Source organism: Gymnodraco acuticeps, unplaced genomic scaffold (assembly GCF_902827175.1).
Source record: "Gymnodraco acuticeps unplaced genomic scaffold, fGymAcu1.1, whole genome shotgun sequence".
Lineage (NCBI taxonomy): Eukaryota > Metazoa > Chordata > Actinopteri > Perciformes > Bathydraconidae > Gymnodraco > Gymnodraco acuticeps.
Window position 1 is genome coordinate 221,383 of NW_022990305.1, and position 27,534 is coordinate 248,916.

Below are 27,534 nucleotides of genomic sequence, written 5' to 3' on the forward strand. Positions count from 1 at the left end.
TACCTAGTGTGATTTTATTGTATAGTGTGTTGGTAAAATATTTGTTGTTTTTACAAACCTACAGTGTGGTTTTATTGTATAGTACATTGGTAAAATGTTTGTTTTTACATGCCGAAAGTGTGTTGGTAAAATGTTTGAAATAAATCTGCCCCAGTTGGAGTCAAATGTTACCTATGTTTCTGTTTTTTTTAATTGTGCAAGTACACCTACACACAATGACCTACAGTGTGGTTTTATTGTATAGTGCGTTGGCACAGTTACATACACACAGCTACACTTACACATACCCACACAGCTACACACACCCACACAGCTACACTTACACATACACACCTACACACACACACACACACACACACTCACACACACAAAAATATATATTTTTTTTTTTTGGGTGGAATGAATACCTATAGTGATGATTCAATGTAATACAATGATTTTTATAGTCTGGTACCTGAAAAAGGTCAAATGGCACTGATGGAACCAAATGTGCCAAAAGCTTATTCCGCCTGGACTTTATTTTCATAAACCTCTCTAAAAAGGTCAAATGTCACTTGTTTTGCCTCAATCTTGATACAGGGTACAGGGTATATGTTATACTTTGGATTCCTAAAGCTTTTAGGCTACTAGCCCATCATTCAAGGTTGATCTTCACTATAAGTAATGGGGTTTCTTTAGGCGGAGACAGGAATTTACATTTTTTTGCTATGTTCCATCTGAATTTACTCTGACTGAGAAAAATCTATATTGATTCTGACACTTCTAGATGTAACCTTGCTTTGAAAAAATAAATTATTCATATAACCATTTTAGAAGTTAAGTTATAGTCATTTGTTTTGGGCATAGCATTTTCGAGCCTGAAACCTTAAAAACAGGCTCAGGGCTTAAGAGGTTAATGAAACGACTATTCGGACTATTACTGTATGCCTTGCACAATTTCTCAAACGCTCTTATTTAGCCATCAACTTTTAGATTTAGCTTGAGGTTGTTTTAGGCATGTGGAAACTAACAAGACAATAAAGATGAATACTTGATTCAAAAATACATATATTATTAAATTAACTTAACAAATTCTTTACAAAATTAACATTGCTTTTTATTTAAATAAAATAAATATTATTTCACATCAAAAGTAACAACAATGTTTTAACAAATTGTATTAAATAATGTGATGACAGAACTGTAAACAGAATAGCTGAAACTTTAACAAAATAAAGAGTAACTCAGTTTCCTATAATCATTAACCCATGTTTGTATAATGGAGTTAACTCCGTGTGTTGCTGCTAGCATACATAACACCTGACGTGGAAACGTTACTCGTGGATGGGGCTACAGAGCTAACGACAGTCGAACCCGGTGCATTCCTCCGTCTGAATGTGGTGCACTTTTGCTAAATGTTTAGACAAATTGCTCGTGTTACCGCCCTCACATGCTAAACACTCTTGGCAAGGAGCATTGTCCACCTCAAGACGGGTAACATTTAACCACACCTCGGAGCGCTTCTCTCCGCCATCCCCGCCGTGTGTTAATGCATGAAGCAGCCGCGTGTGTAAACTGCCCCGCCCCCCTCGCACACAGACGGGGGGAGAGAGAGATCTCGTCTCGATTGGAAAGATCGAAAATACACCGACCATAGACGCATTTGTTTGTCTTTTTGCATGTTAGAAACGAGTTGGCGACACTAAGACTGCGAGATAATGTTTGTGTAGCAATAATACATGACCTTTCTCTTTCTCAACTCGCTACTCGGAGGGAAGTCGCTGTCATATGCCTTGTGAACACTCCGATAATGCCTCTCCACGTTACCTTTCTTTGGCAGAGCGACGCTTGCTTTACAAATAAAGCAAATAACCTTTGAATGTGACATCACAGCAAAAATATTCTTCCTCCCATTCTGGGTGGAAGTGGTATGTCTTTAGCTTTTTGCTCGGTCCCGCACTCATTTTGTTGTTTGTCTCTTTAACTTAATTTGAGTTTTCCCGGCACTTGACTGATTTTGTATCGCTTTGCATTCTGGGTTAACAGACTGGAAAGCGATAGGTCGCTTTTTCTGTCAATCAAGTAAACTCCTGAATTAAGTGGCAGGGAGGCCAAGGGAGGAGGGATCAAAACCTGTTTTGTCTATTTCAAAACATTTTTGTAATGACTCGCGATCTACCAGCATTGCCCCCGCATTGCCCCAGTACGTCGACCTGGACATGTACTGGCTTAAGCAGGGGGACACGTCTGGCAATGCAGGATTTGAGTCCTTGGCGGCGTAGTGTGTTACTGATCGTAGCCTTTGTTACTTTGGTCCCAGCTCTCTGCAGGTCATTGACTAGGTCCCCCCGTGTGGTTCTGGGATTTTTGCTCACCGTTCTTGTGATCATTTTGACCCCACGGGGTGAGATCTTGCGTGGAGCCCCAGATCGAGGGAGATTATCAGGGGTCTTGTATGTCTTCCATTTTCTAATAATTGCTCCCACAGTTGATTTATTCACACCAAGATGCTTACCTATTGCAGATTCAGTCTTCCCAGCCTGGTGCAGGTCTACAATTTTGTTTCTGGTGTCCTTTGACAGCTCTTTGGTCTTGGCCATAGTGGAGTTTGGAGTGTGACTGTTTGAGGTTGTGGACAGGTGTCTTTTATACTGATAACGAGTTCAAACAGGTGCCATTAATACAGTTAACGAGTGGAGGACAGAGGAGGCTCTTAAAGAATAAGTTACAGGTCTGTGAGAGCCAGAAATCTTGTTTGTTTGTAGGTGACCAAATACTTTTTTTACCAAGGAATTTACTAATTCATTCATTAAAAATCCTACAATGTGATTTCCTGGATTCTTTCCCCCCATTCCGTTTCTCATAGTTGAAGTGTACCTAGGATGAAAATGACAGGCCTCTCTCATCTTTTTAAGTGGGAGAACTGGCACAATTGGTGGCTGACTAAATACTTTTTTCCCCCACTGTATATACATGCTGAGGACATTTTAATATCCCGCTGAATACCCGCATTCATCACACACACACTTCCTCCTCCTGTGAGAACCAACCCCTGGCCTCACGGTGACGCGCCCACTAAAAAGTCTCTGGGCGCGCCGCGACAGGTGAATATGCAGATGAGGCTTAATGACCCACACCCTCAAACCGTACATAAAAGTGGACATTAACTACTGCAGTTGCAAGGATAATATACAGTACATGTATCATAGTTCATTTCATGATAAACAACATGCCTTAATCCTTTTCCCCTGCCGCTACAGTTTAGAAGAAACACCATAACCTGTTAAGCCCTGAGCCTGTTTTTCAGGTCTCAGGCTCAAAAATGACATTCCCAGAACAAATGACCATATCTTCCCTTCTAAAAAGGGGTACATTAATGATCTTTTTTCTCAAAGCAATGTTACATCTGTGAATTGGATGTAGAAGTGTCAGAATCAATATAGATGTTTTTATTTTAAAGTAAATTTAGATTGAACACACTAAAAAAATGTAAATAATTGTGTCCGTCCCAAAAAAAAAAAAAAATTGTTATAGTGAAAACCACCCTTGAATAATATGATGGTAGACTAAAAGCTTTAGGAATCCAAACTATAACATATAATAAGTACCCTGTATCAAGATTGATGCAAAACAAGTGAAAAAAAACCCACTTCTGGGGTCATTTGACCTATCTCTGGCCCCACTGGAAAACCGGAAGCTGCGATACACTCTGGTGGCAACCATTAGCAGCTAATATTTACTCTCAGATTTTTACATAAAAATGGAATTATGGATTATCAATAATTTGTTCTAAGTGACAGACACATTGGATTAACCTATGGATTAACCCTCAGCAGCGTTTTTATCGTTTTAATGCCATTGAACACGACTTTTGATCAGAATAACAGCTACGGTGAGATCATCTCCCGTGTTTGCTCCATAATGCTACGTGTCAGGGGTCATTCTTATGAGACTTGTGTTTTGTTTTGGTAAAAATGGTTCATATCATCAGTTAGCTGAGTTTCTTCCCGTTAATCTGGAATGACACATTAATAGGTTTTTAAATATTAAGAAGCCCCGAGACACAGTTTCGTGAAAAAAAAACCTGCAGCGCCCTCGACCGGGGGCTCACTGACTAAACAGGTTAAATCAATGTGCAGCCGTCACAACGTTACACACAGGTGAAAAGGCTGCTTTATCTAAATAAAAAGAAAACATTTTTATCAACCAGAGAATTTACATCTATAGCTAAGTGTGTGAGGACAGCAGGATTTAGGGTGGTCTGAATGTAGTCCATAAAAAAAATGTTTATTAGAACGTAAAGTCATTTACATTTGGAGAAAACAGGGGGAATGCTAGCTTGACTCAGAAAAGGATCAGATGGAGGCAGAGTGAGTGCGCTGGTGGGATCTAAGGGTACTGATCTGAGTAAAGGGTTTCCCTTATTGTTCACAGCTGTATGGTTTGTGTGAATACGATGATGCCTCTTAACCCCCAAGCCTGTTTTTCAGGTTTCAGGCTCGAAAATGACATTCCCAGAACAAATGACCATATCTTCCCTTTTAAAAGGGTTACATTAATAATCTTTTTTCTCAAAGTAATGATAATCCTGATGTAGAAAAGTCAGAATCAATATAGATGTTTTTTATTTTAAAGAAAATTCAGATTGAACATGGTAAAAAACTGTAAATTATAGTGTCCGTCCAAAAACTATTTTGTACATATAATGAAAACTAACTTTGGATGATGGGTTAGTAGACTAAAAGCTTTAGGAATCCAAATATATACAACATATAATAAGTACCCTGTATCAAGATTGATGCAAAACAAGTGATATTTGACCTTTTTCAGACAGATTTAGCAAAAAAAACCTCTTCTGGGGAAATTTTGGTGGATTTTCTTTATCTCTGGCCCCCCTTCTTCGATTTTGACATGTGACATCTCTTTCTGACTGCTAGAGCCAATATAATCGAAGGGAAATCGTCCCGCACACACACATGTTAAAACAAAAAAGGTTGCGTCTTCGCATTTTCAAACTTGCCACAGAGCGTAGGAATGGCCTGCTCTGATATTTTATAACGGAATTGCAGTTGTATTGCTTATAGATTATCAGAACATTTCAAAGGGGACAGGGGCTGCTGATGAAACTCTCCAATTGGCTCGTTGTTTTGTGTCAGTTTTACATCGCCACTTCCATTCACATTTTTCATCATTGTTCCACAATGTTTATCATCATGAAATTAATATCTATATATTTTTATACTATACTTGCGCTGCTTACTGTTTTCATACTTTATATATCTTAGCATATTCATACACACTGTTCATATTGCTCACAGGCTGCTGTGTATATCTAGTGTATTCATACCCCTCACTGTTTATTCATCATTCAATTAATTCTATATTTTATTCTGTAGATTGTGTACGTTACTGCTTGTTGCACTCTTGGTTAGAAGCTAAACTGCATTTCGTTGTCTCAGTACTTGTAATATGTGCAATAACAATAAAGTTGAATCTAATCTTGAGCAGGAACAAATGTATTTACTTAGTACATATCTGACATTAACGATTAAACACATTTGTGCATTCTTTATAAATGCAAACCGAGTCAAGCCGACTCCGGACTTTATGCACCTTAAAGTTGTTTGCAATCCGCCAAAAAACCGAGAGAAGAAGAAGCCGAGGCCGAGCTTTTTGAGACCTCCCCCGGCTGCGATTGGCTATTCTCATCTACTTTCGAGGCAAGCCGCAGCTCGTCTCAAACAAGCCTAATAACACTGGTCACAGCTGTACGGTTTCTCTCCAGTGTGGATGCGCTGGTGGACTTTAAGCTCACAACAACGAGAAAACATTTCGTCACAGCTGTGTGGTTTCTCTCCTGTATGAACACGATGATGGACTGTGAGTTGACTTGATGTATTGTACGCTTTTCCACACTCTTCACAGCTGTATGGTTTCTCTCCCGTGTGAATACGATGATGGATTGTGAGTTGACTTGATGAAGCGAACATTTCCCCACATTCTTCGCACCAGTATGGTTTTTCTCCCGTGTGAATACGATGATGGATAGTGAGCATACTTGATGAAGTGAACGTTTTCCCACACTCATCACAGCCGTGTGGTTTCTCTCCAGTGTGAATGCGCTGATGAGATGAAAGATTGCTTGTGTTAGAAAAGGTTTTCCCACATTGGCCACAGCCGTATGGTTTCTCTCCAGTATGAATGCGCTGGTGAGATGAAAGATTGCTTTTGTTAGAAAAGGTTTTCCCACATTGGTTACAGCTGTATGGTTTCTCTCTAGTGTGAATACGATAATGGGACTTCAGCTCAGTTCCATTATTGAACGTTTTCCCACACAGGTCACAGCTGTAAGGTTTATCTCCAGTATGAACTCCAGTATGGATTCGTTGGTGGACTTTTAATTGTCTACCTGTAGAAAACGTTTTCCCACACAGGTCACAGCTGTACGGTTTTTCTCCAGTATGAACTCTGTGATGAACCTTTAAGTTCCCGGAGGATTTGAAGGATTTGTCACACAGGTCACAGCTGTACGGTTTCTCTTCAGTATGGATGCGTTGGTGGACAATGAGCGCACCACCCTGAGAAAACGTTGTACCGCACAGGTCACAGCTGTACGGTTTTTCTCCAGTATGGATGCGTTGGTGGACTTTTAATTGTCCACCTGTAGAAAACGTTTTCCCACACACGTCACAGCTGTACGGTTTTTCTCCAGTATGAACTCTGTGATGAACCTTTAAGTTCTTAGAGGATTTGAAGGATTTATCACACAGGTCACAGCTGTGAAGTCTGAGTCCTCTCTGGTTCTAAAGCAACAGAAATACAGAGAGAGAGAGACATTCATTAAGTACATTTTTTTTACAATCTTTTGCAACATGCCTTCTTGAACAAAAACAAAAGTCATTGTGCTATCATTTTCAACTAATTGTTCTCAACAAATGTTATTAAATAACTGTTGAAGAATCACTCAAATGCAGCAGATTTCTCCTAAATTCACCAAAAGTTAGCATTCTAACGTAACAGAAAGTACCGCGACCGCTGTTTGCACCATGTAATCAGAGGTATCGTTGGAAAGCTCCGTCTCTCCTGCACAATCTCATCGGATCCAAATATGGTCATTTCCTTTGTATCAGCAACCAATCGTCTACAAAGGGGTCTTAAACCAAAAAACGAAATCTCATTGACTGGTGTCAATTTCTGACAACGTGATTCGTTCAGATGCGTCACGTGGTGTGCTAAAACACTTCCTGGCTTAGCTTTCCCTGGAAATGTTAATCTCAAAAGGACAGCGAAAAAATGTTTCATATAGAAGACAACAACAATTTTCACTTCCACGAAGCAAGGTTAGACGAAAAACAAATGACCCCGAACATGAAATACCTTCACGGAGTGTGTCGAGGTACAAGCTGTCACCCAGAGAACAGGAGGGTTTAGGTAGCGCCACACAGCCATCTTTAAAGGTCCTTTTCTCAAAATGAGTTTTTTTTCTCATATTCTGAGTGAGAAATTCCCACTTCAGTAGCACTTACATACACCAAACCTTCCAATTATATTCCTATCAATATTCTGAAGGTTTTTACAGAAGGGTTTGTTCATATATAGGCTGAATTTTAAGACATTTCATACCTAAGAACATGGCAAACATTTATATTTTAGGGCTGTTGATAGTATTTTCTGATTTATGGAGTGATAGAGATATCCAAAATTGCTTCGGGAAAAACTTTAGATTCTAATATGACACAAGAATTGACTTTATCCAATGTTCAGAATTGTGTTCCTGAAATGTGTGATAATATGCGCATATTTAAACATGCTATTTCAGAAAACTTGTAACACAAAAAACAATTGTCTTAATGTAAGTAATTAACTGGAGAAATTATAAGCTGATACCGTTAAGCCCCAAGCCTGTTTTTCAGGTCTCAGGCTCAAAAATGACATTCCCAGAACAAATGACAATATCTTCACTTCTAAAAAGGAGTAAATTAATCATCTTTTTTCTCAAAGCAATGATAAACCTGTCAGTTGGATGTAGTAAAGTCAGAATCAATATAGAATTGTTTTATTTTAAAGTAAATTCAGAATGAACAAAAAATGTAAATTATAGCGTCGGTCCAAAAATAAAAAACATTACTTTATAGTTAGAGTGAAAACCACCCTTGAATGATGGGATCGGAGACTAAAAGCTTTAGGAATCCAAACTATAACATAATAAGTACCCTGTATCAAGATTGATGCAAAACAAGTGACATTTGAACTTTTTAGATAGATTTAGCACAAAAAAACCCCACCTCTGGGGTTATTTGGGTGTATTTGCCGTTTCTCTGGAACCCATTGGTCGATTCTGGTGATTGACAGCTTTGTTTAACCGTTAGAGCCAATAGAATAGAGGGGGAAGTTCCACATACACACACACGTTACCATTGAGAAGTGGGGGCTATGCGCATGCAGTTTGCCCAAAGCGAAACCTATCTTACGCTCTGAAATCTGAAAACTAGTTTTATTGCTGATGGATTATCAGAAATCATTTCAAAGTGACAGACACATTGGATTAACCTTCAGCAGCGTTTTTTAATCGTTTTAATGCCATTGAAGACAACTTTTGATCAGAAAACAACAAAAGTAAGACATATTGTCGTGTTGGCTACCTAATGCTACATGGTGTGATGGCTTTGTTAGCTTCTCATGTCGCGAGTTTGGATCGGTCAGTATTTACATTACATGTTACTTTGTTAGACGCTTTTATCCAAAGCGACTTACATACTCAATACTGTGGACAATCACCACAGGAGCAATTTGGGGTGAAGTGTCTTGCCCAGGGACACAACGACATGCTGACTGCAGTGGGGTTTGAACCTGTGACCCCCTGATCCGAACACCTACGGACAACCCACTGCGCTACATGTCCCCCGTAATGATACCAATACCTGTCAAATCTGTGCAATCTCAGTTTGCTAATCGATATCTTGTTTGTGCAGATATGATAAGTAATAAGGGTATTTTAACGTGAGTTCTGTGCTAAGTTTGTTAGCATTTTTTCGCTCAGGGCTAATTCAGAGGCTTTGTTATTACCCTTATGTTTAGTCTTGCTAAAAATGGTTAATATTGTCTGATAGCCGAGTTTCTTCCCGTTAAGTGGGTATGACACATTAATAGGTTTATAAATGTTAAGAAGCCCTCAGACGCTGTTTCTTGCAGATGTTGCGGTACTGGGGGGAAAAACGCGTCGTCTGCAGGAAACAGTGTCTGAGGGCATCTAAATCACCCCAGAGGTGGAATTTTTTTTTGCTAAACCTCTCAAAAAAAAAAAGAGGTAAAATGTCACTCGTTTTGTATCAATCTCGATACAGGGTACTTATTATATGTTGTACTTTGGAAACACAATTAAACTTTCTACAAATATATTAGGGACTATGGTGTTAAGAAATCCATGAAAAATGTGTAGTGTAGGGTTGGGAGGGAGGGATACTTTGTAAATGTAATCAGTTACTGATTACTGAATACAGTAAAGCTTTTGTGTCTCCTGTACATCAAAACATATGGGTATGTTTTGGTGTACAGGAGACACAAAAAGCAAAAGGAAACTGAACGTGTTTTTACTGTTTTAATGGCTTATCAAGAGCACAACTGAAACATAACATCTGAAACGCCTACTTCCATCTACATAACATTGCAAAAATCAGGCATATCTTGCCTCAAAACGATGCACAGAAACTAGTCCATGCATTGGTTACTTCAAGGCTGGATTATTGTAACTCCTTATTATCAGGGTGTACCAAGAAATCAGTTAAGTCGCTTCAGCTGATTCAAAATGCTGCAGCTCGTGTACTAACCAGAGTTAGGAAAAGGGACCACATTACTCCTGTTCTGGCTGCCTTACACTGGCTCCCTATAGAACACAGGATATCATTTAAAATTCTTCTAGCCTACAAAGCCCTTAATGGGCAGGCGCCATCTTACCTTAAATAACTCATTATACCCTACTGTCCTACTAGGGCATTGCGTTCCAAGAATGCACGGTTGTTGGTTGTTCCTAGAGTCTCTAAAAGTACAATGGGAGCCAGAGCCTTTTCTTATCAAGCTCCACATTTGTGGAATCAGCTTCCAGTTTGTGTTCAGGCGGCAGACACCCTATCCGTTTTAAGAGTGCGCTTAAGACCTTAAGATAAAGCTTATAGTTAGGGCTGATTAGATTCAGCCCCTAGTTTTGCTGCTATAGGCTTAGTTTGTTGGGGGACACCTTACTTCTTCCTTCTCTCTGTCTGTACCTGTGTACTCTCATGTTCCGAATAACCCAGCTTCCCCAAATTTTCTTTTTGGTGTCTATCTACGCCGGGATCCTGAGTCGTGGCTGATCCTGTTGCTGTGGTCCATGTATTATCTTTTCAATTTACACACGGCATCTATTGCACGTCTGTCCGTCCTGGGAGAGGGATCCCTCCTCTGTTGCTCTCCCTGAGGTTTCTCCCATTTTCCCCTTTAAACTGAGGGTTTTCTCCGAAAGTTTTTCCTTGTACGATGTGAGGGTCTAAAGACAGAGGGTGTCGTATTGTCATACTGATATTCTGTACAAACTGTGAAGTTCACTGAGACAAATGTAACATTTGTGATATTGGGCTATATAAATAAACTGATTGATTGATTCAATGGCATTAAAACGAGAAAAATGCAGCTGAAGGTTAATCCAATGTGTCTGACACTCTGAAAAAATTATTGATAATCCATAATACAATTTGTATGTAAAAATCGGAGAATTCATATTAGCTGCTAATGGTAGCCACCAGAGTGTATTGCAGCTTCCGGTTCCGGGGCATTCTGGCTGCCCAGCACTCATTCACAAATGGGTAATGTTTGGATGAATTTTAGGAACTTCCCCTCGATTCTAATTTCTCTAACAGTTAAAAAGAGATGTCAATCGTCAAAATCGACAGAGGGGGGCCAGAGATATGGAAAATTCACCCAAATCACCCCAGAAGTGGTTTTTTTCCCTACTAAATCTCTCTAAACAGGTCAGATTTCCCTTGTTTTGCATCAATCTTGATACAGGGTACTTATTATATCTCATAGTTTGGATTCCTAAAGCTTTTAGTCTACTATCCCATCCTTCAGGGGTGGTTTTCACTAAAATAAAACAATTAATTTGGGCGGACACTATAATTTTTTTTGAATATGTTCAATCTGAATTTACATTAAAATTCAAAAGATATATATTGATTATGACTTTTTTACATCCAACTCACAGGTTTATCATTGCTTTGAGAAAAAAAATTATGCATTTACCCCTATTAAAAAGGGAATTGTTCAGGGAATGTCATTTTCGAGCCTGAGACCTGAAAAACAGGCTCAGGGCTTAATAGGTTAAACATCCATGACTTAAACGCTTTATCCAGGATAAAAACAACATTGTTGCACCTGCAAGGTGAATACAGCTGGTTAAAGAACGACGTGTTGCACGACCAGATACGGCTCAAGAAGCTGACTCAGATAAGGAAATATATGATAGTCTACATTATGATGTGATATGAATGATAATGGGACACATCGACGTCTGCACTCACAGTGCCACGGACTGTACGTAATGTTACTTTGATCCGGTTACTTATGTTGTGGCAGATATGTAAGTACGTTTTCTTAACGCTAATGTTATAATAGACAGATTGCTCTGAAGATGAAAGGTGATATTCTATTCATTTTCAAGTTCACACAGTCGGTGATTTTTGCTGGCAGTCTTTCCTGCAACAGCAGTCTAAACTGTATATCCTTTCTCCTGTAATATAACACTGAGCTCTGATTGGTCAGCAGGCGGTGCTTTCACCAAGTTGATCTCTTATCCTGGAACCTAACCTGCTCCGGAGCAGGCTAGCCGTTCAGCATAAGTTACCATGGAGATCTATTCTGCTAAGAAGAGAACTAGCGTCGTAGGACCGGAAACCCAGAGTTTTCCCTGAAGTTAGTCCGCTAAGCGAAAATCCGGCTTCGTAATACAGGCCTCTGGAGTAAATTCGCAAGCTACCCTGCAGTATACAAAGTCATTAAAACTAGCTGCATCTTTACCAGCTTTGATAACACTTTAATGATCAATCATTATAAAACACATCATATATTATTCTGAAATGGACCAATCTGCACAATGACTACTTTTTCTGTCACTACTTTAACTATATTTTGATAATACTTTATCTACTTTTACTTGAGGAACATTTTGATCGCAGGATTGTTCCTACACTCTGGTACTTCTACTTTTACTCAAGTACAATATATATACTTGTAAGACCTCCGTTTATAGCCTATGAAAAAAACTATTAGAAAACGAAGGCTAAAGCTAACGTTAGCAGATAGTGACAATGTATAATAGTTAGCTAGCTCAATGATTCCTTTAATAATATTGCGACAGAAAAACGTTTCAGTTCACATCACGCTATGCCGCTGTATAACAGCTGTTCACTGGCGGTCCAGTCTGTGCAACAGTGACTCCGGACCGCACAGTTACTATTAACGAACACACCCGTAGGTAATGTAGCTGCTGAAGCTAGACCCTCATCGCAGAGCAGCAGAGTTCAGCCGACAGACAGGAAGACTCGAGCTGACCCCCCCAAAACAAATATTTGTATTGCACATCTAGATGAATCATATAAACTACCTATTTTGGATTCAAAACGGCGAAGGACTCTTTAAAGTAGAGACACCACAAACTGATATACACCTGAACATCAGCAGGAGACGACTCTTTAAAGTAGAGACACTACATACTGATATACACCTGAACATCAGCAGGAGAATACTCTTTAAAGTAGAGACACTACATACTGATATACACCTGAACAACAGCAGGAGAGGACTCTTTAAAGTAGAGACACTACATACGGATATACACCTGAACCCATATCTAAATGTAAGAGTCTGTAAAATAAAACCCACAATGTTCAAGGTTGTTTATCCTTAAACAAAAGTACAGGTTTAGAGTCCATAACACAAATATACTCCAGTGTTAGGGAGAACAGTGTTAGGAATATTTTGTGATGAAGTGAACACTGACCTGAGTACTGGGGGTCTCTTTGTTCCCCTCCATGCTGCTCTCAGTGCTCCTTCTCCGTCTGGGTCTCTGAAATAAGTATTAACACTACAGTCAACACAAAACCAATCTACAGTGTTGAGATCTCCATATGAAGTGAATATTTAAAACAAAAGTTAATTATAAATCATATATGAAGTGAATACTTAAAACGAAAGTTAATTATAAATCATATATGATCAATCATATTCTTGAATGAACCCATAATGAGAATGCTTCTTGATGATTTTTGAATATGTATGTATGCTTACAATTTTAGTTGTTGCTGTTTGATAACTTTGCGTTTTAAAAAGAGGGTGTTGAGAGCTTTATAGTATGTTGAATACTTAAAACGAAAGTAAGTTATAATCAAATATAATCAATTATATTCCTGTATAACCCACAATGAAAATGCTTCATATTTTAGGTTTTTCTATATTTACAGCATAAACAAAACACCAGTGGTTTGTTAAGTTGAGGGTAAGACCTATACTAATGATTTATGCCTTACTCTCTGATAAGAGAGTAGGCAGTTTTTTCCCTCTCCTCTGACAGCAGTTCACAGGGAGGGAACAGCTCCTGACTGAAGGAGAAATACATTGAGGCCTCAAAAAGTTGGTTATGTCATAGCCATAGAATATGTCTGTTCATGTCCTGTTTTTTACACAAACATGGGAAGGTGTGTCTTATGCTATAGCCAATAGAAGATGTTGGTTGGGAATAGAGGAGGTGTTTTTTGGGGGGTTTCGATCCGGTTTTTTGAGCATAAAGATACTGTTTTTTTGAGAGAGCGCGAGAGAGAGGGGGGTTTTCCTTGGTATACTCTCTCCCGGTAGGCTCTGTCCTTCAGAGCTGGGTTAATAGCTCTCGGTAAGGTTCTCTCAAACTTGGTAAATATCTCTTGAATTTGTTGGTTGAAATGCTGAGTGGATTTCTTTGAATGCTGAGTGAATTTCTTTGAATGCTGAGTGAATTTCTTGGTTGGAATGCTGAGTGGAATGATTTGATGGGAGATGTGTCAGTGAGTATTAGTAACCGCCACCGTGAGGATCTTCCTCCGAATACCTGCGGGAGATAGGTATGTGTTTGTGGATGTTAGTACCCGCCATCTGTGTCGGATAGGAGTGTGTTTGTGATTAGTAACCGCCACCGTGAATACCTGCGGGAGATAGGTGTGTGTTTTTGAATGTTAGTACCCGCCGTCTGTGTCGGAAAAAAGGTATGAAATTGATGTGAATTGATTGGGTGAAAATGAAAGTTTGGACCTATTTTTCTTCAAATAAACTGATCCTACCTTTTTGGACTGGGATAACTTAAAAGACAACCTGTGCTCTCCTCTCCTGCTTCAAAGGTAAGACTGCACCCTGCCACACTCACACTTAGGTAGGAACACACCTCATTTACTGATATCAAAATCCTTCGGGATCGCTTAAACAGATTAAAAAGTGTTGTCTGAATTGAAACAGCAGTTAATTGAACCTGGTTCTTCGGGAAGTTAATAGAGGTGAGATCTTGCTGACGTTGGTGGATCTGAGCCAAGCAGTAAACTTACATAGACTCAATAACTTCGGTCAGGTCGATTAGTAGGTCAGAATAATTTACCGGAATAAATGATCAGGACCTCGCCGACTCTAAACAACAGCTAAGAAGTAGCTTTACAGCAGAGGTGGGAAGAAATTAACTCCATCCTGCTAGCAGGTTAGGATAAGATGGAAAGGCCTGCACTTCACGAACATAAACCCCGCCAGCGACGAATAGTGTTTGTAGAAAACCACAGCGTCCCTACACCAAGCATCACTGATGTAAACAATCACAAACACCGCCGCCCGCGGCTCTTCCCCCCGCTAAACCGTAGCTCTGTCTGAGCGGTAGGTAGCATGTTTAGCCGGTCGAGCTGAATGGCAGATTCTGGGGATGTAGTCATTTAGCCATGATTCCATGAAAAACGTGCACGGCTGGTGTTAGGGCTGGTGTTAGGCTGGTGTTAGGCTGGTGTTAGGGCTGGTGTTAGGCTGGTGTTAGGCTGGTTAGGCGTGGTGTTAGGGTGGTGTTAGGGTGGTGTTAGGGTGGTGTTAGGGTGGTGTTAGGGTGGTGTTAGGGTGGTGTTAGGGTGGTGTTAGGGTGGTGTTAGGGTGGTGTTAGGGTGGTGTTAGGGTGGTGTTAGGGTGGTGTTAGGGTGGTGTTAGGGTGGTGTTAGGGTGGTGTTAGGGTGGTGTTAGGCTGGTGTTAGGCTGGTGTTAGGCTGGTGTTAGGCTGGTGTTAGGCTGGTGTTAGGCTGGTGTTAGGCTGGTGTTAGGCTGGTGTTAGGGTGGTGTTAGGCTGGTGTAGGCTGGTGTTAGGCTGGTGTTAGGCTGGTGTTAGGCTGGTGTTAGGCTGGTGTTTAGGCTGGTGTTAGGCTGGTGTTAGGCTGGTGTTAGGCTGGTGTTAGGCTGGTGTTAGGCTGGTGTTAGGCTGGTGTTAGGCTGGTGTTAGGCTGGTGTTAGGCTGGTGTTAGGCTGGTGTTAGGCTGGTGTTAGGCTGGTGTTAGGCTGGGTGTTAGGCTGGTGTTAGGCTGGTGTTAGGCTGGTGTTAGGCTGGTGTTAGGCTGGTGTTAGGCTGGTGTTCAGGCTGGTGTTCTTGCTGGTGTTCTTGCTGGTGTTCTGCTGGTGTTCTTGCTGGTGTTCTTGCTGGTGTTCTTGCTGGTGTTCTTGCTGGTGTTCTTGCTGGTGTTCTTGCTGGTTTACCAGGCTGGACAAGCTGTTCTTGCTGGTTCAAGACCAGCCTGGTCAGCTAAACCAGTATAGCCCAGTATGGATGTCATGCTGGTCTATGCTGGTTTTAGTAGTGATGTGTCGGTCGCGAACGAGCCGTCTCTTTTAAGCGAACGACGGGAGCCGGCTCGCGCCCGCGAACGAGCCGTTTTATTTATTTATTTTTATTTTTGTTAAGTAATACAAGACAGAATGATATGATGATCTCCGCGCTACAGCTGCTCCGTGCATGCATGCAGCAGTGACATGTAATATCCAAGGATTAGAGACTGTTGGATGCTGCTGTTTTGAGCATTGCAATACATTTATTTTGATTATGTTTTTTTATGATTAGAGACGGTTGGATGCTGCTGCACTGAGTAGGGCTGCAACAAACGACTAATTTGATAATCGATTAATCTATCGATTAATGAAACGATTAATCGACTATTCGGACTATTATGCCTTGCACAATTTGTCAAACGCTCTTATTTAGCCATCAACTTTTAGATTTAGCTTGAGGTTGTTTTAGGCATGTGGAAACTAACAATGAAGACAATAAAGATGAATACTTGATTCAAAAATACATATATTATTAAATTAACTAAACACATTTTGAACAAAAGAAAAAGAAAGTTTGGGGCTCTCTGCTGGAACTGCTACCCCCGCGACCCGACCACGGATAAGCGGGAGAAGATGGATGGATGGATGGATTTTGAACAAAATTAACATTGCTTTTTATTCAAATTAAATAGGCTACATAATATTTCACATCAAAAGAAACAAGTGTTTTAACAAATCTTATTAAATAATGTGATGACAGAACTTTAAACAGAATAGCTGAAACTTTAACAAAATAAATAACTGTTACCTCTAATCATTAACCCATGTTTGTATCATTGAGTTAACTCCGTGTGTTGCTGCTAGCATACATAACACCTGACGTGGAAACGTTACTCGTGGATGGGGCTACAGCGCTATTAGAAAGACAGTCGAACCTGGTGCATACCTCCGTCTGAATGTGGAGCACTTTTGCTAAATGTTTAGACAAATTGCTCGTCCTTACATGCTAAACTCTTATTGCACTTTTGGTAACGAGCATTGTCCACATCGAGACGGGTAAAGTTTAACCACCTCGGAGCGCGTTCTCTCCGCCATCTCCTCCGTGTGTGTGTGTTGCTGCCAACCCAGTCTCATGGCATTTCGTGTTCACCAACACGATTTGTAATCTATTGATTCGTGTTCATCAACACGATTTTCCCCTTTTTTTTCGTGTTGCACAGCACGATTTTAAAAGCAATGTATTTCTACTGGTAATGCAGCACGTCTTTTTCTCCGGTCGGGTCGTGGAAGACCGGAAGCTGTGTGGTTCATAAAAACATGTTCTTACTCAATATCAAGCCACAATTATTGCTTTTATTTTAAAATCGTATAATTTCGGACTTTTGTTGCCGTCTGTGAGGAAAATAAATGGGGCTCAGAGCCTCAGAATACTGAAATCTGTATTTTTTAAATCTTTTTTTCCTTCTAATTTGTTATTCTTTTCAAAATAACACTGTTATTTACTCACCAATACCACACTTATCCTTTCTTTTATTTATTGGCTTGATTCCATAATCTCTGGATTTTTTGGCGTCCGTCAGGAACTGAATTTCAAAATAAAAATAATATTTGTCTTTTTGCATATTAGAAACGAGTTGGCGACACTAAAACTGCGATATAATGCTTATGTAGCAATAATACATGACATATATTTTTGTAATGTCTCCAGTACTGATAAATAATAACGTTGGAGCTTAACGGCGCATAAAACACATGTGATGACGTCACCAACGAATCGACAACTGAATTAGTTGGCAACTAATTTGGTAATCGATTTGAATCGATTAATTCGATTAGTTGTTGCACCCCTAGTACTGAGCATTGCAATATATTTATTTTCACTATGTTATTTATGATTATCCTTAGGCTTAGCAAAGAATTGATGTCAGCTGTTGCTCTCTTTTTTTCTATAGTTACATTACATTACATTGCATTTAGCTGATGCTTTTATCCAAAGCGACTTACAATAAGTGCGTTCGACCAACAAAATACAACCTTTTTGGTAGTTAATAGTTACTGAAATAGAGCCCTGCTGTTTTGAAATAGAGCCCTGCTGTTTTGTTAGGTCTTTTTCTTTAAATATACATTTTAAAATGTCGATACAGTAGCACCTTTTTTAAAATGTCTATGCTTAAAGGTGGGGTAGGTAAGTTTGAGAAACCGGCTTGAGATACACTTGTTATATTCCATGGAATGCTCTTAACATCCCGATAGCAATGAATATCTTAAGTGCTTTGACAAAAGATCCATAAAAAAAATGTCATCTGTAGAAGCCGTGGCGCTGTAAAAAGCACGACCAATCATCTGAGCCGGCCCGGCTAAAATAACTGGATGGCCTACCTGCCTGTCAGCCTTCCATCTGTGCACAAACTTATCTCGTGCCCTCATTGGTCATGTGCGCGTTCGTGTGTGTTGGAGGAGGGGCTCTGTAAGGAAGTGGCAGATTTTTAAGGCTGCGTATTTTCAAATTCTAGCGCACTCGAGCTGGTTTCTCCAAAATTACCTACCCCACCTTGAAGTTGCTGTTATTCTACGTACGAAAAGTTTATTATTCCGCCGACTTAATTTGGCCCTCTTCTCCTCCCGCATTGAACATCGCAGAAACTCCGTTCGAACATCAAAACGTTCAGCTCGGTCGGGAATCGATTGCTATTACTTTTCTCATTCATAACTTTCATAATTCCAGAGATACATCCCATAATACATCACATTTTTCACCATTGAAGTCAATGGAGAAATTATTCAGACTTCAACAAATCTTCATGCGACTTCAACTGCTAACTGTTCCTTCATACTTTCACTCAGAAACCTCATTCCAACTTTAAAATGTTACACATCTATCTGACATTATTCGTGTAAAACAACTTTTAAATCTGATTCTTACTTTTAGAGATATTAAACATTGTTCAGACATTGTTAAAGAGGTTTTCTTCAGATTTTAACATTTTAAAGTGCGTGATGTCACAGCTAGAGGGTAGAACATCTTGAAATTTGCCTTCATATATTCTTTTTAAACTGCCATAATTCCCAAACCCTACATTCCTGAGACATAATTTTTCATGACAAACGTAGGAAAACATCTCGTAGCTTGAAAAATGACAAATAATTAAGCAAAAAATAATTAAACAAAATGCCTCTTGAGGGCATGAAGTGACAAAAACTTTCAACATGCCTCCATTAAAGCCCATTGTAATTTCAGGCTGATATTTCCTCACAGCAGCAGTTACACCTTTAGTTAAACTGCCAAAAAGGCCACATTATTAACCCGAAAGTACACAAATATTAGACTTCAGATACTCAACTTCCTTGACATGCTTCACGTTTTGAAATTTCACAGATATCTGTTACGGTTCTTCCACAAAACGTTCACATGTAAGAGGTGTATCTCTCATTCAGAACAATGGAAACCTGTGATCTCTGCACACCTCGTTAGCTCAAATATAAACACCTGTGTAATGGAACACGATGATGTCATCACTCCAACTGACATGCTCAGAGCAGCAGACTTCAGATAGCAGTGTGCTAACAGTCCAATAACTGACATGCAGCAGACTTCAACAGTCCAGCCGTGAAGACATCTACGGGACAGTTTTGATATTTTTCAAATGCCGTTGCCACGGCAACACAATGCTCGCCATGAAACACAGTTTTCTCATAACTTCAGTGAAACTGCTCCAAAACTTCACAGGTTTGGTAACGATGGAGCCATCAACGCATCTAAGCGTATTATAGGGTGTCATCAAATGCCGTTGGCATGGCGACAGATCATTCACCATCAAGTTAGTTCAGAAGTTTGCAGTTCAAATATTCTGCTGCTTTTCCAAGCCTTTTTACTTTCTTTTCTTCTCTCATCACACATTCAAGCCCCCAGTGTTCATGTATCATTTCAATCTAAATTCTTCACTTTCTTCTTACACATTTCATTTCAATCTAAATTATGCACTTTCTTCTTACACATTTCATTTCAGCATAGCAGTTTAGCGTCAGCTTTTCAGCATAAAGCATTCCCACTAGCAATTTCTTCAGGAATTGCATTCTCTAGTTGGTGTTGCTATCCTGACCAACTAGACCAATGTGACCACCAGCTTTACCAGCTAAACGAGCTATCCCGACCAGCTAATGGTGACCAGCTAGACCACTGTGACCAAACCAGCTATCCTGACCAGCTAAAGTGTCCAAAACCCCTCTTAACCAGCCAACTAATCCAGCCTGACCAGCCAGTCAATATTAGGCTTGTTGGTCTAAGCTGGTTTTTTCAGCAGGGTTACCCCATTCTGGGTCGACCGGAGTAGTCTTATGATGTCCATGTTATTGTCCAGTGAGCGAACATTAGCCATGATGCTCGGAATAGCGGGCCTGTGTGGGCTAGCTGCTAGCCTAACTCGGATGCCTCCGCGCTTACCCCTCTTGTGCTTCCTCTCACACCGCTTGCGGCGTCTCCTATTCAGCACGTGGTTGACCGTATTCCAAAGCCACTGAGTACCTCTGCCAGCGTAGCGTCTATTGTTTGTTTTGTTGTTATTTCCTTCTCCAGCAGGAACTCACGACTGTACTGTATACTCCTGACCGTACTATCGGTTAGGGATGTTAGAAGTGAACTATACGAACACACGTTACAAACACTAAAGACTCGGGAGAGCTAGCTGCTGCTAGTATTATCAGTTTTAAAGTACTCGGTATTATCAGTAGTAAAAGTACTCAGTAATCTCAGTAGTAAAAGTACACAGTATTACCTGGTGTTTCTGCTACTCTTTGTTCGTCAGTTTGTTGATGTTCACCTACTAGCATGAAGCAGCTAACAGCAGATAAGGACCCGGATGAAGAGGTGGAATTGTTCTAAAGCTCCTCTCGTCTCTTCTTTTCCTGAGAGGAACGGGTTATATTCTAATATATCACAGTTATATATGAATGAGAGCTGATAGAGACTCCGACTGATGGAAGCTTTACAACAAATGGATCCTGCCTGAGAGCATGGTCGAGAGCAGAAGTACCCGGACGTGGGCCCACAGAGCATGCGCAGTAGAGTTTTCCCTTAAGCCCCGCCTCCCATCTGCTCTCTGTCATTCAGATGAATGGAGAGATAAAATAACAATGGATTCAGCTTTTAGAGCATTTTATAACTTTTAAAACCTAATGATTCAAATAAAGGCAATAAAAGAGTTCCTACTGGGAAGTTTATTTAGTTTTCAAATAATTATCTGCTGATTTACAGACGTTTCTTTCCCCATGTAAGTCAATGGGGAAAAGTGTTTTTGGACTCAGTAACGTCAAGGACTGACACCGAGGTTGTAGTACCGCAGTTCGTCAAGTACTTTTCCCAGGAATAGTCCCCGGAACTTGTATTTCATAGAACTATCTAGTAAATCGCGTTCACACCGGAATAAGTCCCTGAGGGTGGAGCCGCTGACATCACTTCTTTTTCTTCTGCTTTTGGGTTTACTGGCAAGCCACAAACAACTTCACGGTGTATACTGCCACCTGAAGTCCCGGAAGTCCCCGGAGTTGGAATCCCAGCACTTCTTCTCTGCAAGGAAAAAAAATACACACTACTTGAAAGAAGACCTGTTACTAAAGTGAAAACAGCAATAATAAACTGTCAAAATGCTCCTTTACAAGTAAAAGTCAAGCACTCAGAAAGTCCGTTTTTTAATGAGTATCATAGAACTTATACGAAAACGTTGTTGGGATTCAAAATAAAAGCTCCCGAAAATAACTGTTTACTTACGGGAGTGGCTATATACAGGACCGTCCTGTATATAAGGTCTCTGAAATGGCTATATACAGGACCGTCCTGCAGCTAACGTCAAATGACTATATACAGACCGGGCTATTATAGCATGCTTAAGCAAGTTTCGCGGGTGGTAATGTAGGGATAGGATTCACAGATAAATATTCTCACGACAACATTATTTTCAATGAGTTTCCCCTCAATATAAAATTGTGGCAATTAAATCTCTTTCCATGCCAATTGCTTAGCTTTTTATGCTGATTTCAGTCTTTTTTTTGGCTTATCTTTTTATGTTGTTTCAATCATTTTCTAATTTATATTTTCCAATGCACAATGTTTTACTTGTAAAGGATATCACTGCATACTTTAAAGACTACTCGGTTTTATTAAAACTGAAGTTTTTTTTTTTAAAGAATACGCCGACATTTCGTTGACGTGTTTTTGCATTGAAAGCAACACAAATCATTTATCGGCTACGCCGGCATTTTTATTTTAGAAATCGAAGAAACCGGTCCTGTATATAGCCATTTCAGAGACCTTATATACAGGACCGTCCTGTATATAGCCATTTCAGAGACCTTATATACAGGACCGTCCTGTATATAGCCTCGGCCGTTTACTTACAGGAAGCTTTGGATAATGCTTTTTCTCGAAATAAAAGCCCAAGAAAATAACTGTTTACTTACAGGGAGCTTTGGATGAGGCTTGATTTCAAAATAAAAGCTCCAGAAACTAACTGTTTACGTATGGTAGAGAACGCTTTGGATAAGGATTGTTTTAAAAAAATAAAAGCCCCACAAAGTAGCAGTACACTTACAGGAATCGTCAGATAAAGCTTGTTTTTCAAGATAAAAGCCTAAAGGAGAAACTGTACCCTTACAGGAAGTTCAGGATTAGTCTTACTTTTTCAAAATAAAAGCCCAATTAGTTGGCATTATTACTTATTAAATGAAGAATATTATTTTACCTGTATAATTGATTTGCAGGCACCTCTGGGTTTCCTGTACACTGGGCTCTCCGGCACACCAGTCGTTGTAGTCGAAATGTGAGCCATCGGACCATAACCACTCACCCACCTGAGAAACATTTAGTATTTTATTTTTAATGCAACATATCGTCAAAAAAACTGTGAAATAAGACAGACAATTAATGCTTTACTGCTCGCTATTCTTTCTGTGACCCATCAGACCAGAACCACTTGTCCACATGCAGAAAAAGTGTATTTAATGCGACAAAAAACTGTAAAATAAGACCGACTTTAATGCTTTTCTGCTCGCTATTCAAACTAAGTATAGAACAGGTTTCAAATACTCAAGTTGAGTACCTATAGAGCAGGCATCCTCAAACTACGGACTCCGGTCCGGATCCGGACCGAACCACCACTGTCTCCGGACTCTGAGCAAATTATACTTTTCATATGTATTATCTCTCTATATTATATGTGAGACATCGCCACAACGCATTCGCAACGAGTCAAAATTCTCCGCTATGTCCACTGCAAACAGCGCTCTGCATGTCTGACTGTTCCACTGTGTTCCACCTGTGTGTGTCAACGCTTTGGTCCAATCACATTCAGCATCCAGTCAGCGTTTTTTTCCCCCAAACAATCTGCGAATCAGAGGCACAGTAGGGCGGGTCTTCGCGGAATGCGGGTGGGAAAAATGTGTGTGTCTCTTTCAACCTGTCTAAGTCAGAGCGAGAATTAAAAAAAATAAAATTCAGAGCGAGAGTTAACAGCTCATCTAGTTCCATCTGTACTGTAGCTAGTAGCCTAGTTTCACCTACCGGGGTGGCAACTGACACCCTACAAATAGGCCTTGCCACCCCAGCTGCCACCCCAGTTGGCAGCTTTGTTTTGAAAGAAAAGTTGTGGCTCATCGGACATTTATGAGAGAAAGTCTCTAATGTCCGAGTGCAAGTGAATGCAGCACAAGATGCACGTCATGTAACCCCTCCCCCGGTCCTGGCGCGAGCGTGGACATACGATTGGCGGCGATTTCATTTTGAACTGGACGGCGCAAAACGAGAAGCATTCGGACCCAAGCACTGAAGGAATGAGGTGCGGTCTACAATGACAGAGAAGAGACTGTCAGTGTGGCTGTACTCAGCATTGAATCAAAACGCACTAAAGCTGTTGATCTTAATACGTTTGTGAGGCGTTTTGATGAACAAAATGGTAATCGCCGCATTCAGCTGTAATAGACATGTCAACTTGATGCTCTGCTCACGGATGAGCATACACAACTATTAAGATGATGACCTTACGTGTGTAAATATATTTTTTTCTTTGAGGGGGTCTGCCCCCAAAAAACTGTTTTAAGTCCTGAGAAAGTCAAATAAGACGGTGTGTAAAACTACACTGCCCAGCCAAAAAAAAGTAACCACTTTGATTGAACTAGGCCAGTAGGTAAGGACTTTCCACTGGATAATAACTGAGTATAAAAGAATGCATGACTGAAGTGATGGAGACCATGTTGAAGGCAATCAAAAAGAGGAAATAACAGGTAAAATCAAGCAAATCCCCCTCTCAGATTCCACAGCAACCAGAAGAACATACATACTGGCTGGTGATTTGATTCATCAGCTTTGTGATGGAATCAAAAACGCACAGTGCATTTCCTTAGCTGTGGGTGAGTCCACTGACACCACTGACAATGCTCAGTTGCTGGTGTTTGTGAGTTGTTATGATGAGGCAAAGGCGGAGTTTGTTGAAGATGTGTTGGGCCTGACGAACCTCAGTGGACACACAAGGGGGCAAGACATTTATAAAGCAATAATGGGAATGCTGAATGAAAGAGGGTGCAGCTGCCTTTATTCATAACTGTGCAGCTCTTACACTGCGACTCTGAGGGGTCAAGCACAGACACAATAACAATGAAAACTGCTGCATACAGATTATTTTTGTTTTTGCAACCTCGTGTTAAGAATCTTGTTGCAATTGTTTAAAAGTTTGAATGACCGTAATAAACGGACCTTTGTCTTATTGAAACATTTATTTTGGACCTTTAAGATTTGTATTTGAGTACCCCTGCTATAGAGTATACCCAAGTATAAAACATAAGTAAATGTACTATAAAATACCTCATGTGCGTCCGAGCCTCCGATCCAGGTTTCCTTCAGCTTCTGCGAGGCGTCGATGATTATCTTCTGGATCTCGTTGTGTTCCGCCGTGCTGTGAACAGAAGCCAGGTGTGCATCCATGGAGTGGCAGTTTTTCTGCAGGACATCAACAGGAAGCAGGTGTGAAAGAAGAACTTGTGTAAAGTACAAGTAACTAAAAGGTGTACTTAACAACAGTCACAGAGAACCAGGACGGAAACAGAATGAAAGCCTAATTTAGTAACTGTACCCTTACAGAAAGCATCAGACAAGGCTTTATTTTCAAAATAAAGTAACTTAATAGTAATTGTATCCTAATAGGAAGCACAGGATTAGCCTTATTTAAAAAGAAAAGACCCATATAGTAACTGTATAGTTACAAAAGCTTAAGATCGGGCTTGTTTTTCAAAATAAAAGCACCATATATTAACTGTACCTTAAAGAAATCTCTACGACATAAAATAAATCAGTATTTGTTTGTCAAAATGAGACGACTAAACGTCGTCACGCCCAACATTAGCCACCTTTAGCTTAGCGGTGGTGACGTGAAGTCATGTGACCGTGCTGTAGTTCCTTTAAAGCCCAACATTAGCCACCTTTAGCTTAGCGGTGGTGACGTGAAGTCATGTGACCGTGCTGTAGTTAATTTAAAGCCCAACATTAGCCACCTTTAGCTTAGCAGTGGTGACGTGAAGTCATGTGACCGTGCTGTAGTTCCTTTATATTGAAATGTTTTACTTTATAAATCATCGTAATGTTTATTGAGATGTTTTCCTCACTGACCTCAGCTTTGGCCCAGCTCAGCTCTTTGGGAACGTACTGAAAACAGCGGCCATCAAACTCTGTCCAGTCTCCAGGGCAAGCATTGGAGCTGGGACTCTCAGCTGGAAGCAAAAAGAGAAAATGAACAATAAATCAAAATGCAATATGAAATAAAACAGCTTAGGTTAATATAGCACACTGTAACATAACATGATATAACATTAAATATAAATAAAATAAAATACATATAACAATTAACACTTTATAGGAGAAAAAGCATAACATTAAATAAAAAAATATCATTATAGGCCCATAACAAAAATATTTAACATAAAAAAATAATAAAATAGCACAAGTTAATTAAGCACACTTTAAAATAGAATGATATAACATAATTCAATATAATAATACAATACTTCTTTAATTACAAATAATTCATATATGTAAACGCATTTAAAAAATGAAAAATAACCTAAATAAAAATCTGATATGAAAATAAAATGTAACCGTATTTTTTTCCTTATTATTTTAATTTGTTTTTTAGTTAAATTAAAAAAAGTTAAGCAAGAAAAAAAAAAAAGTCTACTCACCTAATTCATCTTCCTCTGAAAGAACTAGACATATTTAAACTGTGGTTATTGGCTTATTGTTGACTGACAATATATTTATAATAGTTAAATATAATACAAATAATAATAATGCACACAGAATTATATAAGAAAATAATATAATACATGATGAAATATAATTATATAACACAATATAATATAACTTCAAATAAGTTTAAATAAATAATAAAAGATAATATTACACAACATAACAAATATAAAATAAAAAAGCATAAAATAATAATAATAATAATAGGAAGAAGAATAATGAGCAACAAATTATATGAATTAATATAACACAACTTAAAATAATGAAAACCCAAATGAAAAATAAAATCCTGATATTACAATAAAAAACTGCATTTATTTTTGTGTAGATCAATTAATGGTTTTGTTAAACAAGAAAGAAATCCAAAGTCTCCTCACCTAATTCGTCTTCCTCCGGCGCTGCCTCTGAGAGAACTAGACGGATTGAAACTGTGGTTATTGGTTTATTGTTGACAATATATTAAGAATAACTTATATATAAATTATAATACTCACCAGCAGCTCCAGCCAAGGCCATGGAGGCACAACAAAATACAAACACAACCAGTGTCTTCATGGTGAGGATGATGAAAAGAGGATTAAAGATAAAAAAGATAAAGAGAGTTTGTAGGAACCTGCAGCAGAAGGAGAGCTGTGGTGGAGAACAGGAGGAAAACCAGCGCTTAAATACTAGAAATTATCCTGACATCTGTAAAACAACAAAATAGGGAAATGTGCGACTTCCTTTTCACTGGATTAAGAAATATGCGTGGGTCAACAAAGCGTCAGTGCTGCAGAGAGAGTTTAAAAATGACCAATGTTAGACTCACTATGATAAGGGTCAAGATAACCACAAAGAGACATAATGACCAAAGAAATCTACTTAAAATTAGTAAAAAGAGACACAAAAATTAACTTAAAATGACGACTAAGAGACAAAATGACATAAAAAGGAACTTCAAATTACAAATAAAGCCCCGGACACACCAAGCCGATTTTGGCCGTCGATTGTTGTCAGGTCGACGATGAGCGTCCTGTCGCCCTATTGGTGTGTCCCGCACCGTTGTGTCTTTTCGGCCGTGCCGACACCTTTTTGTCCGAAAACCTACCGATTCTACATGTCGAATCGGTAGGCAATCGGCCAAAGGCTGTCGGTCTAATAAATCACTCTGATTGGCTGTTCAGCTAGCGAATCAGTGCATGGGAAGCAAAACGGAAGTGAGGGACGTAAACACACAATTTATTTCTTACCTTCATATTACAGCCATTAGATAATACATAATTAGAATGAGGATACAATTAGCTACTACAATAAAAGTCAGAAGACACAGATGTACATGATGATACATAATTTGCCTGTCAGTGTTATGATGTTGTATATTAATATAATCTTTGATTATAATTACTGATGCATGGAATGTGGTAGCAGCAGTACTTTACGGTTGCCAGCCACAA

At 39.5% G+C, this 27,534-nt stretch overlaps 1 protein-coding gene across 4 annotated transcripts; it reads right to left on the minus strand.

Annotated features, from left to right (window-relative positions):
* Window positions 1-5,650: 5,650 nt before the first annotated feature.
* On the minus strand, window positions 5,651-26,995 carry LOC117550347 (zinc finger protein 239-like). 4 transcript variants are annotated; one of them, XM_034222757.1, is made up of 9 exons: window positions 26,596-26,995; window positions 26,479-26,514; window positions 26,035-26,058; window positions 25,466-25,566; window positions 24,665-24,799; window positions 22,551-22,659; window positions 21,334-21,379; window positions 13,010-13,075; window positions 6,510-6,782 (listed from the first exon to the last, which is right to left on the minus strand). In XM_034222757.1, exons 1-9 carry the CDS (start codon window positions 26,654-26,656, stop codon window positions 6,713-6,715), a joined length of 648 nt encoding a protein of 215 aa, XP_034078648.1. In that variant the 5' UTR covers window positions 26,657-26,995; the 3' UTR covers window positions 6,510-6,712. The 4 variants fall into 4 exon arrangements, with proteins under 4 accessions (XP_034078645.1, XP_034078646.1, XP_034078647.1 ...); XM_034222754.1 differs by lacking the exons at window positions 26,035-26,058; window positions 26,479-26,514; window positions 26,596-26,995 and having other exon boundaries at window positions 5,651-6,782; window positions 25,466-25,530; XM_034222755.1 differs by lacking the exons at window positions 21,334-21,379; window positions 22,551-22,659; window positions 24,665-24,799; ... (2 more) ...; window positions 26,479-26,514; window positions 26,596-26,995 and adding an exon at window positions 20,589-20,992 and having other exon boundaries at window positions 5,651-6,782.
* Window positions 26,996-27,534: the final 539 nt, after the last annotated feature.